This window comes from Grampus griseus, assembly GCF_964374135.1.
Source record: "Grampus griseus genome assembly, chromosome: 5".
In the NCBI taxonomy this organism is placed as follows: domain Eukaryota; kingdom Metazoa; phylum Chordata; class Mammalia; order Artiodactyla; family Delphinidae; genus Grampus; species Grampus griseus.
The window spans coordinates 48,514,681-48,535,727 of NC_138998.1; the positions used below are offsets into that span (position 1 = coordinate 48,514,681).

Below are 21,047 nucleotides of genomic sequence, written 5' to 3' on the forward strand. Positions count from 1 at the left end.
TTTATAAATCAAAAGAGGTAGAACTACCATCTCAATAACGTTGAAATATCAGCCAAGAATAAGGAATGTCTTTCCATTTGTTTAAGTCAACTTTGTGTCTTTCAGGAGTGTTTTATAGTTTTCCTCATATACGTTTTGAACATTTCTTTGCATGTTTCTTCATTATATTTCATCTTTTTGTTGCTACTGTAAATGAGGTTTTCCTTCCATTTTATCTTCTAATTGGTTATTTTTGTTTATAAAAACTATTGATTTTTGCATGTTAATCTTATATCCTGCTACTTTAATGAATAATTTTATTTTTTGAGTTTATCATTGATTACCTGGGATTTTCCAGGTATACTATCAGATCATCTGAAAATAGAAGTTTTTTCTCTTACTTTTACAAGTCTAATGTGTCTTAACTGTTTTCTATTAGTTTTCTATTACTGTTTTCTTAACTGTCCGATAGTATTGGCTAATACTTTCAGAACAATATAATAGTGGTCAAGGTAGTGGGCATTCTTGCCTAGCTAGTTCTTGACCTTACTGAGAATGCCTTTAGTGTTTTTCCATTAGGTAAAAGGCTAGCTTTTACAATTTTACAAACACACACACACGTGGGCATGCACACACATACACACACAAAATGTTATATATACCATATTATCATGTATAAACGTAGATATATTTATGTTATTCATCCACCTGCTTTTTTTTTTTGTTTTTGCGGTACGCGGGCCTCTCACTGTTGTGGCCTCTCCCATTGCGGAGCACAGGCTCCGGACGTGCAGGCTCAGCGGCCATGGCTCACGGGTCTAGCCGCTCCGCGGCATGTGGGATCTTCCCGGACCGGGGCACGAACCCGTGTCCCCTGCATCGGCAGGCGGACTCTCAACCACTGCGCCACCAGGGAAGCCCCACCTGTTGTTTTTTGTTCCTTGTTTTCCGAGAGATGTTTTAAGGATGGGTATTGTTTTGTCCAGTTTTTTTCAGTATCTATGGAGAAAATAATATGACCTATCTCTGTAGACTCATAATATAGTGAATACTATTAAGAGAGATTTCCTAGATATTAACCTGTTTCTACGGGAGTGAATTAATAGATTTCATAATATTGAGTTATTCTTGCATCTCTGATATAAACTCCATGTGGGCATGGGTATCATTTTCTTCATGTGGGGTTTGAGTCTATCACTACTAGTATAGTATATTAGGATATTTGCATAAGCATTCGTATTTATTTTGGTTAACTTTATCAAGTTTAGGCATCAATGTTATATTTGTTTTGTAAAAATAATTTAGAAGTTCTGATTTTCTATGCTCTAAAACAATCTATGTAATTTTGAAACCATCTGGTCTCCAAAAGTTTGGTAAAATTCTCCAGTGAAACAATTTGCCTGGTTTTGGTTTTTGGCTGTTGGTTTGTTTTTTGTGAACAGTTTCTCTATTTCTTTTATTAAAATTGTTCTGTTTAAACTTTGTTTCTACTGAGGTTGATTCTAATAACCATATTTTCCTTAAAAATTATATCATTTAGGTTTTCAAATTTATCTGCATAGAATTTTTTATTTTCTCTGCATTAGTCACTCCTTGTCATTTCTCATTTTTTACATTTGTGTTTTCTTCCTTTATTTACCTTAAATTAGCCAGTGGTTTGTTAATTTTTCAAGAAACCAGAATTTTATTTTTTTAATTTGCTATTTTTCTATTCACCTAATTCTGTTTTTATCATTTCTTCCCTTGTGCTCCCTTTTGGTTTATTTTGCTGTTTTTTTTCCTAGTTATTTGATTTAGGAATTTAATTCATTTATGTTCATTCTTTCATTTTTATTGATATAGGTGTTAAGGCTACAAATTTTCATCTATACTGCTTTACATGGATTCTGATATATAGTGTTTTCATTATCTTTCAGGAATTCTTTGTTTGTAGTACCCCTTTAATCATAGAATTACATAATAGGTTTTAAAATTTCCAGGTAGAAGAGTCTTTTTATTTTCTAGTTTTTTTTTACTTTAAAATATTTTGAAATAAATTTAACAAGGTACAAAACCTACATCTAGTTTTGTTTTTAATTTCACTTAGGACTGGTATCAGGGTGTTATTTTTAATATTTCCACTTTATAGAAACTGTTTTGTGTCCTAAATGTCCTTTTTTTTCTGAAGGTTCCATGTATATATTTTTTTCTCCAAGATTTACCTCACTGAATGTATAGGAATTACAACGAACTAGAGTGACAATAATTTAAGTGAAACACACACATAAACTGTGAACCAAAAAAGGCAGACACACTATCATTATTAGGTAGATAAACCTCCATTCTCCCAGTTAGGATCTTTGTTGCGAATCTGATAGCAAATGTGGTTGCCGAGCCTTTGGGGCCCTCCTAAACACTGGAACACAAGTCATTGTGATGCCGGGTAGTACCCGTGGGTGGCGGGAAATTATTTTGAATGGACTCAGAAATAACTCTCAAATTGGAAAATGGATTGATAAAACCTTGTAGGTGGGTTCTTTTGAGCTGATACACATCCAGTGATTGTAACTGATCCTGCTGAATGTACTGTGGCAATGGATACTTTAAGCTCCCAGTGGAACACACACTTTAGACAAGCAGTAGGGTTTTTAAAGTGGCAATTCCATAGGACACCTCCTGTTTGGATAGAATGTTTAAATATGAGGTTGGGGTGGTGGGAAGAAGAAACTCAGACAGGCTGATACATAACATACAATTAGTCCCTTTTCACTCTTCTTTTACCCTTCTCATGCCTACTTCTGGGAAACAAGCTACTGGTATTTGCAAGTGGCAAAAAAGAGTGGGGCTGACGGGTGGAAGACTTTAATTTGGTGCTTCTCCCACTGCCCAATTATGCTTGCTGGATATGGAAGATTATGGGTAACAGTGATACTGATCATGGATACGAGGTGACAACTACACTGGAAGTCTTGGTATGGTCCACAAGTCAGGAAGTGACAGAGATGTTCTAGAATAGTACAGTGTGTAAAAGGAAGAAACTGCTGAGCCCCTGAGGATGAATCTGTCCAGATGGTGTTGATTAGATATGGTGAGGATTGGGAAAAGGGTGAAGAGTTTGCTTCAGGGACTCATCACACCATTCACATCGCTGTGGAAAGAGAACAGCAACTCTCGTAAAGAAGGAACACTTCAGATCCTGGGAGATCATGGGTGGGGAAGGGACCACTAAACTCTCTTGCATTGTATATCTCTGGAAGAATGCACAGAAAGAGGACGAAGATGGGAAGATGCATTTATTCTTGTACCTATAGAATTTTGAACCATGTATTTTATGTATTCTTAAAAACTATTAAAAATTTAAAGATTAAAAGAAGTGTACCTAAATCTGGAACTAAAATCTAGAAATTAACATTCCCAGCTGTAAAGCTAGGGTGCTGTATAGTAAGAACCTAAAATATAAAAAAAATAAAAATACAAGTTAGATTTTCTTTTAACAGTAATATACAAATTAATTTCTAGTATGAAAATGTTTCTAGGAATGTATATACACAAGAATAGTGTAAGCTGTTAAATTAACTTTATTTTTATTTAATATAACTGATGATGTTAACAGACAAATATATTTTAATGTAACAAAAATTATAATTGCTAAGTTTACCATCTATATTTTAAAGGATTTCACAATTATTTTAATATAGACAAAGGCTTAATATTTTAATTTTACCCATTTTTGAAATGTAAAATACATGATTATAATAATACCCATACTACATATCTTACAGTTTTAAAGTTTTAGCTAAAACATATAAGTCTCTGCAGGTAAAAGCATAAGTTCTCTTATACCTATGACAAATAAAATGTATTACTAATAAAGTGCCACTGGATTAGACAATGCCATTTCAACTAATTTCTTTTTGGAGAGGAGGACAAAAACAGTATAGAGCTAGTAATTTGCACTATACTTTGTAACAAGCACAAGAGTGCTTATTTATAGTAGATATTAACCACAATAAAGAATTCCTTTCAAGAATGGTCACAACTATGACTTATGACAAGCTGTATAGTCATCACTGAATAAAGTTTATATCCAGAGCTTTAAAAATGTGCAATCTTGAACTAAGATAAACTTAAGTCTACCAATATCAAGACACAGTTTTAGGGACTTTATATAAATAAAGCAATCTCTCTCAATTGTAAAATAGGTTTCGACCTGTTCTAAGGAGACAGAGATAGTGGTGGATGGTAAAGTTTGGCAAGTATGTTTTTAGAAGGTGAAAGCCTGATATGCATTGCTATAAGATGCATCTTTCATGAAAGGAAAACATGCTAATTAGATGTATACAGCACTTTTCAGGCACTTGACCTCACTTGGTAGTTACCTTGATGTTCAGATGGTTATTTAATGAAAAAACATTATATAGAACTTCAAGTCATGTTCCCACAGAACATCTGTGTTCCGTAAGCTAAATCCAAATGTTCCCTGCTAAAATCAAATAATGCCATATACCCAATTCAGAGAAAAAAATTTAATAAAGTTAATAGATTGAATTTTCTCAATTTTAAGATTTTCCACAATAAATTTTTCTTAAGCTTTTGTTGCCTGTTACTTGTCTGAATGGTAGGGAAAAAAAAAGGCTTGAAAACTATAAAGTACTCTGCTTAGATGATATCAGAAAATTTTAAACTGTTGACCAGTTCAATATAATATACTGTTTATGGAAATATGCTTATAGTTCACACATTTTCTGCTTAAGAGCCATATTTTCTCATAATAAATTTGTTCCTAGTTCGTATTACAGAATTCAATATGTAAACATTTTAGTGTACCCAAAAAAGTACTATGAATTTTTGTTCTGTTGTCCCTAAATATGTTTGAGAATCACATCAAAGTTTGGCTCTAAAACTATCTCTGGGTTCTGGGCCAAAGGAATGCTTTCAGATATATCATTAAGGATAAGGGTCTAAGATAAGACTACCAAATTCTTTTCTAAAATGAAAAAAAATATGGCAAGATTCCAGTATAGATGTTACTAATGTTCTCATTTTTTTCTTGAATATTTAGTATATGGTTTAAGTATGTTGATATTATGGATTTTTGTTTGTATGTATCACTCTATTATAATTTGGGAAAAATTTGTAATATACTTTCAGGCAGTTAGCTTTGAAATAATGAAACTTCAGCACTTAGCACAAAGAGCCCTGAGAACAATGCATTCAAATTACAGTTCAACTAGAAATAATCTAATTGAGAAACTTTAAAGTACAAAAACAAATTCTGGAAAAGCTGTAAATTAAAAAAAAAAACAGTTACCAACATTTGAGGCACTACCAGACTACAGTACTTTTAAGAGTTGGAATGACGTTGTAAAAAGAACAAACATACAAAGCTATGTGTGCACATGCACACTAATTGTGCTATAATGAAAAGTTGTGTCCCCAAATTTTATAGCCTAAACATTTTATTGCAGCATCTCCTATTAAAGATTTCATGCTCTGGCTGCAGGAGAGTTCTGATAATTGTTATAAAGCATTGGTACAGAATTTTGTACCATAAATGGAAACGTATTCAAGAGCTTGGTTAGCAATAATTTCAAGTGACTGACAGCCCTTGGAGGGGAGCATAAAAGAAACATCATAATTATGTTTATGATGCAAATGCTAAGTCAAAGTAGCAATAATTTGATCTATTTCAGAGGGTATACAACTTTGTAGCAAATAAGGTAAAACAAAGTCTTCACAGTAGAAATAAAATATGTTGTTCTAGAAAGAAACAAATATTCCACTTGTTACTATAATATTGTATATAAATTGGTGAAATGCCTACAGACAAAAGGGTATCACTGTATAATCTATCAATGTGACAGTCTACATTCTATATATGGTAACTTTGACATTTAACACATTTGCTACAAAAAAGTACAACAAATACTAGGAATCAACTTTTAACATTTCTGATGTCAAAAAAGAATGAAGTCACTTCTGTTCTGTTAAAAAATATGTTTCCTGCTTCCTTTTAATACAATTTATAAAGCTTTTCTAAATGAAATATATTGTTCTAGAGAAACATGTACTGACTTATGTGAAAATAAACAGTCCCATATCTTTAAAATCTATACTTATAATTAATTATATGACAGAAGAGTATTTATACTCATTATAGTAATTAAAATGAAATATTTAAGCATAAATAGCTTTTGCCATTCAAGATATGAAGGTACAGATGCATTATTATAATTTATATACACTTACCTCACAATTGAAAATATATTTATGTGAAGTTTGACAAATTATGAAGAACAAGGGCATGCCAATCCAGAATTAATACTAAACCAGAACATCAGTGTGGTTAACTGAGGTCATATGAATGACCAGCAAGTAACACAGACTGATAACTTTTTGGAGCTCCTGTGGGTAACAATGCCAACCAGTCCCAAGTAAGATACATTTTACAGAGTACTAAAAAACTAGAGCAGTATGTAGTAGATACTTAAATGGAATACTGGAAAGAATTTAGTCTAGTTACTAACTGTGCTTTGGATGGGAAAAACTAAAATGTTACACTAAAAATGATTAACTACAACCTCAATATTTCTTGTGCTTTAGAATTCCTCTTGCATTTCCTTAAAGTATCTTGCTTCTTCTCCAAATGGGTTTGCTGAGGCCAATACAAGATTTAAAAGTGTGTGCAAACTAAGTAACTAAAACTTTGGGATCTTCTGTTCCTAATGCTATTTCCAGTCACTGAGTAGACCAGTTACAGCATCATACATATTTTCCTCTAGATGATAGGTACAAAGGCCTTTTAGAAGTCAAAGTATGATGGGAGAGGTCTCATAATGAGTCTTAGAGAATGAAGTTATTACTGAAATGGTGATTTTGTTCTAAGTTTCACTGCAATATAATGACTGGTATTGAGTCAAAGGTCCTCACAAACCCTGTGACAATGCCTAGAATTCTGGAAATATAGATATATGATCCAAAAGACTAAACAGAAATGTAGCAGAATCACCTAAAATACTTTTTAAAATAATTGTTTATAGAATTCTTTCCTAGATATATTTCACACCAGTAACTGAATTAAGTCACATGACAATCAGATAAAATACATATACTTCTTAAGTTAAATAATAATTATCACATAAAGTGACTTTTCTTCTATGATTCACTTTCATGTTAGAAAAAATATACATAAATTTAACAAATGTTCCAAATCAATTTAAAGTAAGAATTTCCAGTTTTGTCTAACAAATATTTTGATGTCAAAAAAGTCTACTTAAAAATGGCTGAAAAGGAGTGACTACTACAAATACCAACATTTATTCAACATAATTGATAAAAAGTGCTACATAGTATCCTGTAAAGCAGGTCACTCCCTTTAATAAAGAGAGAAAACAAGAGTTAAAGGCAAAAACACAAATGGAAACTTCCTATTTTTATGTTGAATACAAAGGCCACAAATAAAAACCTATAGTTTTAACCAACATCCTTTGCCACTGTCCTTTGTGTCTTCCTTACAATATGACTTGCTAACTATCACAAAACAGTTTAATGCCTCTGTCAACCACAAGAAAGTACTAAAATCCCCATAATATAGGTTATATTAAGTCTACCAGCAATTTGGCAAAGAACAGAATGACTGAGGTAATACAGGTGGGCTGCACATGGTTACTAAGATAACTGGCACTCTTTGATAACATGATTTTTGTTTAAGGATCTGTACTTGCCACACCCATGCTGAAACTGACAATTCCAATCCATAATCTACTTATTCTATGATATTAAGTTCGAAATTAATGCAGAGCAATTCAACTTAAATGTGGTGCTTCAATACCACTAGATGCTACATTGTTTGATTTAAAACCCTGGTTTATTTATCATTTAACTAAAATTTAGGAACGATTTGCTCAGACAAATCACATCTGCTGAAGCTATCTTGTCTGTTTCTTAGACTTACATACTGAAAACCACAGGAAAGTTATAGGAAAGACACCTACAAAATTTAAAAAAAAGAATTATACATCTTGATCATTTTTTTAAATTACGAATTGCCTGCAAAACTAACTCAGCACAATTTCAAAACAATTAAAAAAGAAATGAGGTTGCTTATGAACGCCATAGCTTTGGTGACAACTTAGAACCAAACTTTAGATCTGCAGTTGATCCAGACCTAAACATTTTGCTCATGCCTGATGTTCCCGTTTATTTGCAGGGCTTTATGGCTACAGCACATTCTTCACTCATTGCACACATGACAGACACCTAGAAGGAAAAAAATGCAGGCAAAAATGTATTCAAAAGGCAATACATATATAAGATATAGTTAATTCATCATACATTGGATATTTGTGGATATTTTATACATACTGATTTTGTAAAGAGGTATTCCAAGATCAAATAATCTACCTTTTTTTTACAGTTTTCTAAAGCTAAATTTCTCAAATTGTGGTTTTTAAGAAAACTTTCAGGGAACAGGAGAATAAGAACTATAAATGTTTCAATACTTATTAGACGTTATACTTCTGAGAGTTACAACAAGATAAAGTAAGCCACCTTCACTCTTTAGTATTCCCATAACATCCTTTCTCATCCTTAAGAATTGTTCAGGCTGATCTTCAAAACAAATTTGGGATTGACAGTGTCTATGTAGTAAAAAATGAACTTTGATACTTTCTTTGGTAATGGCCATGGTAAAAGGTATCATGGGAAAACTGCCTAGTTCTAGAGATCATTTTCAACATTTCAGCAGTATTTAAAAGCTGTATTTCACATATAGTATTTTATGCTAACTAGTTTAGGTCAAAGTTTTTATAAAATGATTTAAAAAAACAATCTCTCCATAAGTCTTTACCTGTACATCTTCACCTGCATTATATTTTCCTTCTATTTCTTTGCCTAGTTCACCTTCTGGCAGCTTAAGATCCTCACGAACTTCACCAGTTTCTGTCAGCAGGGAAAGGTAACCATCCTGAATGCATATCAGCTATTGAAAGAAATTATATCATTTGCACTGATTAGATTACACCCACTCCTTTGTAATTTTTACATAAATTGCCAATTATATTAATTTTTATCAGTACACAGTAATACATTAATACATTTTGGTGCTTAAGAATGCTACACATACAAAAGCATAAAATAGGTACAGACAAAAAATATAAGTTCATTCCTTCCTGCACTCTCCCCTCCCGCAAATCTCTAGGTTATTAAACAGTTTAGGCTTTTTTATAGAGTATCCTGAAGTTATGTACACAATATATAGTTGCTTTAAAAAATAAATGAGATATTACAAGTATTTTTCAGCAAGTTGTTTTCACTTAATATATCTTAGAAATCTTTCCGTTTTGGAAAATATGGACCTACCTTAGTCTCTCTAATCACTTCACAACTGCAAAGTTATACTGTAACTGATTTAACCATTTTTTGTATTAGTGGGCATAAAAGTTATTTTCAGTTTTTCATGATTACAAACAATGTGTTTTATAATTTGATTATGAACAAACTGAAGTGGAAAATTTTTGGTCTCCAGCTCACTGCTAACAACACTAGATTTTTTAAAAAAGAAAAACATTAGCTTGCTGATGACATTAATGAAACAAAACCAGTCATCAACCTAACCTGCAAAAAAGCACAGTATTGATATCATTGAATTTCTTTCATTACAGGTATGAGGAAACAGCCAGGCCACATTAATTTATTCTAAAAGCATGTACACCATCAGTGTGCCTAGAATTTTAAGGTTTTTTTTAAAAATTGGGGTATTATTGCTTTACAATGTTGTGTTAGTTTCTACTACACAACGAAGTGGAGTTCCCTGTGCTATACAGCAGGTTCTCAGTAGTTACCTATTTTATACATATTAGTTAGTGTATGTATGTCAATCCCAATCTCCCAATTCATCCCACCTGCCCGTTCCCCACTTGGTGTCCGTACATTTGTTCTCTACATCTGTGTCTCTATTTCTGTCTTGCAAACAGGTTCATCTGTACCATTTTTCTAGATTCCACGTATATGCGTTAATATATGATATTTAGTTTTCTCTTTCTGACTTATTTCACTCTGCATGACAGTCTCTAGGTCCATCCACATCTCTACAAATGACCCAATTTCGTTCCTTTCTGTGGCTGAGTAATATTCTATTGTATATATGTACCACATCTTCTTCATCCATTCGTCTGTCAATGGGCCTTTAGGTTGCTTCCATGACCTGGCTATTGTAAATAGGGCTGCAATGAACATTGGGGTGCATGTGTCTTTTTGAGTTATAGTTTTCTCTGGGTATATGCCCAGTAGTGGGATTGCTGGGTCATATGGTAGTTCTATTTTTAGTTTTTTAAGGAACCTCCATACTGTTCTCCATAGTGGCTGTATCAATTTACACTCCCACCAACAGTGCAAGAGGGTTCCCCTTTCTCCACACCCTCTCTGGCATTTATTGTTTGTAGATTTTGTGATGATGGCCATTTTGACCAGTGTGAGGTGATACCTCACTGTAGTTTTGATTTGCTTTTCTCTAATAATTAGCGATGTTGAGCATCTTTTCATGTGCCTCTTGGCCATCTGTATGTCTTCTTTGGAGAAATGTCTATTTAGGTCTTCTGCCCATTTTTTGATTGCATTGTTTGTTTTTGTGATATTGAGCTGCATGAGCTGTTTATATATTTTGGAGATTAATCCTTTGTCTGTTGATTCGTTTGCAATTATTTTCTCCCATTCTGGGAGTGGTCTTTTTTTTTTTTTTTTCTGGGAGTTGTTTTTTTGTCTTGTTTATGGTTTCCTTTGCTGTGCAGAAGCTTTTAAGTTTCATTAGGTCCCATTTGTCTAACAGGTTTTATAAAAGGCAATCACCCAGCATACCAGATGCTACCACTGACATACACAAAAAGAGTTAAAGACATGGTCCCTGGTCCCCTTTAGCCCCTATGACATAACACAGGCATACCACAGAGGTAGAGTTTCAAAGCTCTCCTCTATGGCACTACCAACTCTGGCAATGGCTTTCCACAGAAACCCCACCTACCACCGGAGATTTCAGTTTTTACACATGTCTACAATCTCAAAAACAAAAAACCATCCTACTGAGCCACCACAAACACTTTTAATTAATCTTTTGGTCACTCAAACATTTGTGAGGTAGTTGGCAGAAAAGCGGGAAGCAAGGAGGTTGAGTTGAGACAGAAGTGTAATTTTTAAACAATTAACCACAGGCTCATCTTTTTTTATTTCAGCTCTTTTAACAATTCCCTGAAGTAGAACTTGTCAATTTCAAGAGTTAAAGGTTCCCACTCCACTAGTGACTGAACCACATAAACCAAATAATAATACTGATATTTTGGTATTTATATGGTATTTTATTTTTTAAAGGGAATTAATAAAATAAGCCATGGGATGAAATATAAAGCATTTCAAATACAAAAAGATACAGACATATTATAAAACATCTAAAATATATATTTATAAATATTAAATATTAAAATAAATTGCTATAAGAAATAAAATTTAAAATTTCAAAAATAAGCTAAGCTACAGAAAAGTAAAATTAAATAATAAAAATGAATTATTTGATCTTAAATAAATTTAAAATTTTTCAGATATTGAGAAAAGTTGCAAAAATAATGCAATAAAATCCTTTATCTTTTACCTAGATTTACTCTTTGTTAACATTTAACCACATGTGCTGTTTTTCCCTCTCTGTATATATGGAATATATAAAATGCATACCATACACATTCTTATTCTTTTCTTATTTTTGCTGAACCATTTGAGAGTAAGTTTCAAACATCATGACTCTTCAGCAATAATACTTCAGTGTGTTTTTCCCAAGAACAAGGACATATTCTTACATAGCCACAGTTTATTTTTCAAAATCAGGAAATTCAATATTGCTAACATATTATTCAATATATAGTCCATATTCAAATTTGCCAATTGTCCCAATATTGTCTTCGATAACAATTTTTCCCTTTCAACTCCAGGATCATGCCTTGTATTTATTTGGCTGTCATGTCAGTTTAGTCTCTTAATTTGGAACAGTTCCTGACCCTTTGTGTTGCATGACATTGACATTTTTGACGAGTACAGGTTTACTGTATTATAGAATGTTGCTCAGTTTGAGTTTGTTTTCTAATGAGTCAGCTAGCACATTTTTGGAAGGATTACTACATATATGATGTGTCCTCAGAGTATCACATCAAGAGACAAATTATGTCACTATGTCCTATTACTGGTGATATTAACTTTGATCACCTGGCTAAGGTAGTATCTGCAAGATTTTTCCTCTCTCAAGGTATCACTTCCCCTTTTGTAATTTTCAATCTTGAAAAAAAAAGCTAACGGTGTCATTTTTTTGTTTCAAGCATATTTTTGTGCAACTTTTTCAATCTTCCCTCAAAGCCCTCTCTGACGCTGTAGAGCTGGAAGGAGAGGATGGTAAGAAAACAGTTATAAGTCAATTCTAAATATTTCCTTCTGATTCTTCACCTGTAAGCAATCTACTTATTTGATAACTTTGAGATGTTTATGAACAATTTTTTTTTGGTAGAGAGAGTAATCATTTTGCTAATAGAAAGCAAGGAGACAGGAGAGGGCAGAGTCAGAAAACTTGTAATAGAGGATTCAGGCATGCAGTGGTGTAGCAAGCTGCTGAATGACATTTGAAATTATACCATACACCCAAAATAGTAGTACCAGAATGTGGTATCTGTCATTTCCTACTAAAAGAATCCAATGTATGGTGCTATTTCTCTCCATAGGGCTCCTGGGAAAATGGATAATTCCAGGTCCACAGTAGGAAGTATACAAGATCAGAAAGCATGGTGCTATTAAAGACCACTAGGTCCATAACAAAGGGATTCAGGAGCTAACCAGAATAAGGTCTGGAATAAAGAAAGAACAATTTGATAATCAATAATGATAATAACTACAATGGATTGAAACATAAATGTGTTTAAATGCTTGAGTTCATAGTGAAAAAAAAATTTCACTGGTCATCTTCAGTAGATACCAGGAAACCAACTAATTTTGAAAACTGGTACTTAAAGGGAAAGAATCAAGTATTTATATTGGCTTTCCTATTATACACTGTACCACAGGGTAAACAAAAAAGCTGAAGGAAACCTTCTCTTATAGAAGTGTTCTGGCTTTTAAAGAAAAAAAAAGTAACAGATGATTACTTTGTCTCCTTTAATAAATTAATGGATTAAGGCAATTATATATCTAATAACATCACAAAAAAAAAAAACCATCAGGGGCTTCCCTCATGGTGCAGTGGTTAAGAATCTGCCTGCCAGTGCAGGGGACATGGGTTTGAGCCCTGGTCCAGGAAGGTCTCACATGCTGCAGAGCAACTAAGCCCTTGTGCCACAACTACTGAGCCTGTGCTTTAGAGCCCACAAGCCACAACTACTGAGCCCACGTGCCACAACTACTGATGCCCGTGCGCCTAGAGCCTGTGCTCTGCAACAAGAGCAGCCACAACGAGAAGCCTGCGCACAGCAACGCAGAGTAGCCTCCGCTCACCACAACTAGAGAAAGCCCACACACAGCAACGAAGACTCAATGCAGCCAAAAATAAATTTAAAAAAATTAAAAAAAAAAAAAGACACCATCAGACTCATTTACTTGATGGTTGCACAGAATATCACCTATGGAGTAATTTTTGTTAAAGAAAAGAAGAAGAAAATAAAAATCTAAACTGGATCTGATCAAGTCTGTACATCTAATTATCAATTTTCAGGAAATACGTGGGACAAAGGAAATGCAATTAGCAAAATACAGACTGCGTGAAAGTCTACAGAACTTATCTAGTTTCTTCATCAAAAATGGAGGGGAAGAGAGAGAGAGAGAGGGAGAAAGAAGGGAGGAAAGAGAGGGAAGAGAGGCTCAAATGCATGTCTGAGAGAGGAGAACCTATAAAGTAGATTTAAGAGTTACCTCAACCAATTTCAATGCGTGGACTTTTATTTAGGTCCTGATTTAGAAAAACTGTAAAACAAAAACAGTAACTATCACATCTGAAAAAGCAAAACGCAAACAAAAAAACAAAGACAATTAGGAAAATGTAGATATTGATTGGATATTTGAAGATATTAAGGAATTACTAATTTTGGGGGTGCCACAGTATGCTGTTTTTTACAGCCCATACCTTTTAAAAATGTGTAGCAAAATATTTGCAGATGAAATGATAAATGATATAATATCTGGGATTAGCATCAAAATAACCAAGAGGTAGAGGGTACAGCAAATAAAAATAGATGGTGGGGTACAGATGAAACAAGATTGGTTATGTACTGATAATTGTGGAAGGTGGATGATGGGTACGTGAGGTTCACAGATTTTGAAATTGTTCACAATAAAAAGTAAAAAAGAAAAATGCTATGGTATATCAGAATTCTAGAAAGAGCACTGTAACCACTAAATAGTGGGGGGTACAGGGAGCTGAGGAAGCAAAGCATGAACTGAAAGGAAGGATATGGGGAGAGTAAGTGACTGCAGATTCTATCCATGATGTGGTCTGGTAAGAAAGAACATGAAAAAGGAGAATTATGGGGGAACTTTTTTGCTTGTATTTGTATTATTGGTATACAACAGAAGAGGCTGGAGAAGGAATAGCATCATTACAGGTGGCTTAGCCCTAATTTCTGAATTTAATTTTATTTCTCAGTCTATTTCAAAACAGTCAGACTTTTAGGTAAGACCTCCTCCTTTCTCCTTCTTCCTTTTCCTCTTCCCGCAGCACTCTCAAACTACTTCTTTAGAGCTGCTGGTCCCTGGGGGGAACTGAATGTTTGATCATTGTTATCAGACAACACAAGGAAATCACACTATCATCAACTAGAGTGTTATCTGACACACCAAGCCATAAAGTTGGGTATGCACAGCAACACTCCATCATTAAGTAGAAGCTGCATATGTGAGATCAACTTGAGCAGCTCCTGAAAGCACCAACAAGTTGTATGAGACTTGGAAGCACCTTCTTCTGCAACATCCACAATTTCTCCCTCAACTTGTACCGATGACTTTGTGGGGAGTTCCCTATTACCACCTGACTGAAAAACAAAATTCAGAATGGTTTCTAGATGGTTATGCGTAGTCTGATGAAATTATTCAGAGGTGGCCCTGAAAGACAGTGGGGATGAGAACTTCATGTACTGGACTTGAAAGAAGAGAGAACCAAAGGTTTGGATTTACACTGATTATGGGCAAGGGCTAAGAGTATGGATGGAAGGTCAACAAAACTGAAAGAAAAAGATGGGAAAATTGCTGACAATAAGGTCTGGGAAAGTGGTACGCGGAGGGTCCTCTCCAAATAGTTAGAGAATGTGTCCATATAAATGCTTACCAAGGGGACATGCTACCGAGGAGGCAGACAATTAGGTGACAAGATGATTCTACCTGTGAATGTCATTCAGCTTCTTTTTGTAGTCTTCCCAGTCCTTGTTCAATTGGCTCACGAACAATTGGCCACAGTGGCATGGGCTCAATGACACCGGTTTTCTCTCACCAAGGCTGATCTGACTACAGCCACTGCTGGTACCTCATAGCAGAGACCAATACAGAGTCCCTGATATGGCACCATTTCCCCGGGGGAAGAGCCAGCTACCTGGTAACATTGTACTCCCTCCATCATGGAAGAGGCAGCAGTTTGTGCTCACTGTAATAGATCCTTACTCCACATATAAACTTGCCTTTGCTGCCTGCAGTGCTTCTGCTAAAATCTCATGTGTGGATTTGTAAACTGTCACATTACTGTCAGTACCTCACATAGTATCATTTCTGGCTAAAAAATTCATTTAACAGGCAAAATAAAAAGACAACAGGACAATGCTCAGAGAATTCACTGGTGGTCCATGTCCTCCATCATTCTAAGACAGTTTGCCTGTGTGCATTTGCCTATTGAAGACTCATCTTTGCCTCCTGCTGAATGACACACTCTGGGCCTGGGTGCTATTTTACAGGTTAAATATATTCCAATATATGGTACTATTTCTCCCAAAGGTAGAATACACAGGTCTAGGAACCAAAGGTAGGAGACTCTTCTCACTATTACCCTTAATGATACTGTAGCAAAATATCTGTTTCTTGTCCCTGCAGTACTGGGATCTGCTGGTTTACAGGTTTTCTACTCCAAAGAAAGACTGCTTTTACCAGGGAACACGAAGATTCCACAGAACAGGTATAAATTATAAAAAGACTTTAGGCACAAGGAATTCATAGCATCATTATTTTCTTTGTTGTTCTATTTTAGTTGCAACAACAAAATTCAACTCCATATCCAAAAGACATACCACTTATTTGAAGAATATACTAGGATTTAATATTCACAGTTTTGGCAATTCATCAATAATCCAAAGATGCACAATATACACTTCAACATGTCCTGTAGTGATTAGTTTTCCTTCTGAAAAGTGGTCTTTAAATGACAGGTTAAACTTTAGTAAATGCAGAAAAGGCATTCCACTTGTGGTGTAGTGCACAGGAACACAGAACTTTCTAAAGAAATATGACTCAAGTGCGTACCAGAGTTTGAACAAGTGTTTCTATGTTTAAGAGTCTGGGGATTCCCTAAGGTGTCTGGGTGTATTTGTATTTTACACCATCAGTGAGCCCCAGATAACCATAACTACTTTTGGGAGAACTGATGGAAATTAGCAATTCCAATCCAAGCTACATCTTGGAATGGAATTCAGGAGACAATTTTCCTTTCATTCTGAACTTATGTTAAAATATGTAAAATTAAAATTGTAAATATTGATACATTTCTTTTCCTAAACAAAGACTTACTTTTTAATTATTATAATGAACAGATATATATATTTCACTTTAGCTGACTGTCAAACTGGCACTTGAAATACTGAATTCAGCAAATACAAAGGACCACATGTAGCTAAATAATAAGTAGAAATTTAATCAAGGCACTTGGAAAGGTGAGTGAAGACCACCATAGGACAATAAATATAACTGGAAAGGCTCATGGAACTAATTTTTTTTAATGAACAGAAATAAGTATTCTATGGTGACTTGATAATAAAGGGATGTGATCACTGAGTGCTCACTCTGCAAGGCACTATTCTAAGAATTAACTAATTAAACCTCACAGTGATTCCATGAGGAGTTTATTATTCTTATCCTTATTTTATAAAGAAAGGCAGGTGAGAGATTAAATAACTTGCCAACCAAGGTCATGCAGTTAGTAAGTGCCAAAGCAAGGATCTGGACCCAGACTGTTAGGCTTGAGTCATTCTCTGATCCGCTCTGGAACACAGACTACATACCAAAGGCTGGGACTATGGCGAGGCAAGTGAGGCACTTGTCTTGGGTGCAAAATTTAAGGTGGCACGCGCGCGCGCACACACACACACCCCTCAGTGATCAGGTTAATGTAATATTTTTTAAAATTAGAATTAATGCATAAATTCTATAATGAATAAAATATCAGACAGGATCAGGCCCCTGTGTGGCTTGGCATTGTTTCTGGTACTGTCTTTATTTAAAATTTTGTGCTTGAGGCAAGGGCCTCACTCATCTCATACCCCTCATCCTAGTCCAGGTCCTGCTTTATCTCAAAATAAAACCCAAACCAAAATTTTCCTTTATGTTAAATCTTGAGCTCCAATCAATGACTGGCTAATTTGATCACTGTAGTAGTCATCTGAACTACTTATACCATCTTTCTGAAACACTCAAGGGTAAAAGCTTTGTATATTGAATGAATATTAATGAATATTGAATATTCAAAGCATTCACACGTTAAGGATGAAAACAGAAATCTATTTTTGGCAAAAGAAAATTCTATGCTTAGCTTTAGTTGGCTGTACTATCTTTACCTCATTGAGTAATCATGTATGCATTTAACAAATGTTTATTGAGCATCCACTATATGCCATGTCTAAATTAGGTGCTCCAAGAATAATGGAATGATTAAGTGAAGTTTTTATACAGAAAAAGGGGAAGCAGAAAAAAAAAACTACTTTGAGGTAATTATGGAGTACATTTTCTCATTAATCTTCATATTATCCCTCCTTTGTAGATGAGAAGACTGAGGCTCAGAGAGGTTGCGTAATTTGTCCAACATCACCCAGCTTGAAAGTGGCAGAACTAGATCAAAACTCAGATCTGCCTGACTTAAAAAAAATCTTGCTATTATTATACTAAGACAATTCAAATTTCTATGAAGACTTCAAAGCAACCTAGAAAACATTTGTAAGTGGGAAAATGAAAACATAAAACTGCTTATTAGATTAAAACTGCAAAAATATGTTTACATATGGACAAAAAGTAAAAGGAAATCATTGGATAATTGCAGTTAATGGTGACATTCTTTAAAAATTATACAACACAATATGAGGTATAGAAAGGAACAAGTTTAAATTGGGTAAAACGAATTCGAGTGTCACACTTGTATTTTTCACTATGTAAAATGAAAAGAGTTCTATATATAATATGCTTGATAAAGAAATTGCAGACTTTCAAGAAAGACTTTAGTTATGATTAATCTGAGCTCCCACATTCTATGAGGTCAGTGGTTTGGTTACCATCAATACTCCAAACAAGAAAACGCTATCATTAAACATGACTTATCCAAATGCATAACTGGAACTAAAACTTGCAGTTTATACCTATAATTTAACAAAAGGTCACAGCATGGTCACTGAATACAAATAAAACAATTACGAAGTTTTTGTATTTTCTTCACCATATTCAGTGACCATACACTTTATCCTTTGTATTTATGGCTTTCAACTTATTTCCCTATTTAAGAATACCAAATTCTGACACACATTCACTAATACACACAAATTTGGTTGGTGGAACATGAATTCCAACAATTTCTTGAGTCTTAGGTCTGGTAAGGGAAAAGAAATACCTGGAAAGTATTTATAACAAAGAGAAATAATTTACAACATGGAAAATAGTAATTTTACTAAACATTGGACTCACAATATGGAGTCACTTGATTTGAGAAATAATAAGTGTTCAAATTTTTTAAAATGCAAGAATGTTAAAAAGTGGCAAACTAGCAGTCATCCTAGATAAGGTACCAAGTGTTAAATAGCACTATTTCTCCAATTTCTAAAATAAGTGGTACTTAACAATTGGTTAGAAAAACCTACAAAACTACTTGTGGGTTTTATTAAATTACAATGGACAGTAGAAAGTATTTGCACCTTCAGGAAACAAGCAGCATTCTAAAGGAAATTAGTACTTACTTGATAATCATTTCTCTTAATATTTGGAACATCCATGTTGTGAGTAGAAGGGCAAATATCTTCATATTTTTTGCCCGTGAAAATATCAATTCCAACAAGGTGAACCTAACAGAGACGGGAGAACAGGAAACTGTTTAATCTTTGCCAAGATATCACTCATTACATACACAGACGCATAATACTAAAGCTGATTATGACAGATTCTTTCTCCTTCCAAGGTCATCTAATTTTACTTTCTTAAAAAAAAATGTAGTGGTCATACAACTGAGAAGCAGTGAACAACTAAACAGTATCATGACATATCAAGACCCAATATCATATAGTCTAGTAATTCAATCATAAGAGTGATTAAGAACAATGAATTTAGGTTCGTTAGAATGTTAGAACAGGTTTTCTCATTTGTAAACTGAATAGATTGTCTAAGTCACTATGATTCAGGAAAGTTTCGGTTCCCAGTTAATGAAACATTATAAGGGCCCAAGAAGGAAATGTTACCTTTCAGTATTCAAATAGCTGATCACCCAGTAATTGTGGGAAGAAAAAAAAAAGTGTCATTATACACTTATAACTACAGAAACCTCATGTTCTGTAATGGAATACAAATGATCAAAATCCCAACACCAAGAAAGACCTGGAAGGGCATTTACCTTCGCATGACCGTGCTTTCCAGTTTTGGAAGTTGACATCTCCACTATTTTGCATGGTCGTCCTTTGAGCACCACGAAGCCGTTTTTGCGCAGGGCCGAACACTGCATAGGGTAAGTGCTGGAAGCCCCAGCATCTCCAGTAGTGAAATCAATTTCGTCCGCCATGGTGGGTTGGGGAGATGGTTGCTTTTCTGAGGGTACTATGCAAAAAGTTTGTTTGCTTTTTAACAACTGGCATGCAGGCAGGGAAACGCCTCGTTTCGGAGAGGTTACGAGCCACGCATCATGGATCTATTATTTTTGCATTTATAGAACACCCACCCAGAATAGTGGGGACTTTCTAACTCCGGCCTTACAAACTTTTCCATCCTTCGGTGGGGAGGTGGGAGGGAAGTCGCAGAAGAGCTCGTTGAGGCGGGGGGAATACCCGCCCAGGGCGCTCACCCGCGCTGGGGGCAGCAAATCCCGGCCCCACCGTCCCACTGCAGGAGGAGCCGGTGACTTTCCCGCACCGCGCCGCGCCTCCCGGCCCTCCGCCGCCGCCCGGATCCTCACTGCGGGGGGCCCAGCCCAGGCCTCATGTCCCCACGAAGGATGGAGATAACAGGACCTGGCCAGCAGCACCTGGCCCTCGGGCAGCGGGAGAGCACTTCTCCCCCCAGCCCGCAGCGCCGTCACTTCGACCTCTCAGACGCCCCCTGTCCTGCCGGCATCCCCGGCCCGGCCCGGCGCCTCACGGGCCTGAGCCTTGGCGGGTCCCGCGCTCGCCTCGGTCCCCCTTCCATCCTTCCTCCTCTCCACGGTCGGGGCTCGGCTCCGGCCGCCTTCCCCGGCCCTGCCTCGCTCCGGTCTCAGCCCCACCACCTTTTCCCAGAGTCTTCACCTTTCAGCAGGGAAAGAGCGCCTTTCGCCTGCGTAACCGCGCCAGTCTCCCACAGCTGCGGCGGCGGCAGCGGTGGCGACCTCGGCAGTTCCAAGACACGGGGCGGGGCCGCCACACTTCCCACACCCCGGCCTCCCCGCCCTTTCCCGCCCCCACATCAGCCCTACTTCCGGGATAGGTCCCGGCGCGTCATAGGCACCGCCCTCTCGCGCTACCATTGGCTACAACGTTCCCGAGGCCCCTCCCAGTCACGTGAAGAGCGCTCTGGCAACCCCACGTGCTGCGGATTAGTGCACTTCCGGCGTGAAGAGCACTTTCTGGAGTTCGGTTGCTGAGGGTAAACTAGCCGGCAAG

The 21,047-nt window shown here is 35.8% G+C and overlaps 1 protein-coding gene across 1 annotated transcript; it reads right to left on the minus strand.

The window, feature by feature from the left end:
* Positions 1 to 3,597: 3,597 nt before the first annotated feature.
* On the minus strand, positions 3,598 to 20,773 carry EIF5A2 (eukaryotic translation initiation factor 5A2). Its single transcript, XM_082655593.1, has 5 exons — positions 20,694 to 20,773; positions 19,811 to 20,010; positions 19,164 to 19,268; positions 8,807 to 8,938; positions 3,598 to 8,217 (listed from the first exon to the last, which is right to left on the minus strand). Exons 2-5 carry the CDS (start codon positions 19,973 to 19,975, stop codon positions 8,158 to 8,160), a joined length of 462 nt encoding a protein of 153 aa, XP_082511719.1. The 5' UTR covers positions 19,976 to 20,010; positions 20,694 to 20,773; the 3' UTR covers positions 3,598 to 8,157.
* Positions 20,774 to 21,047: the final 274 nt, after the last annotated feature.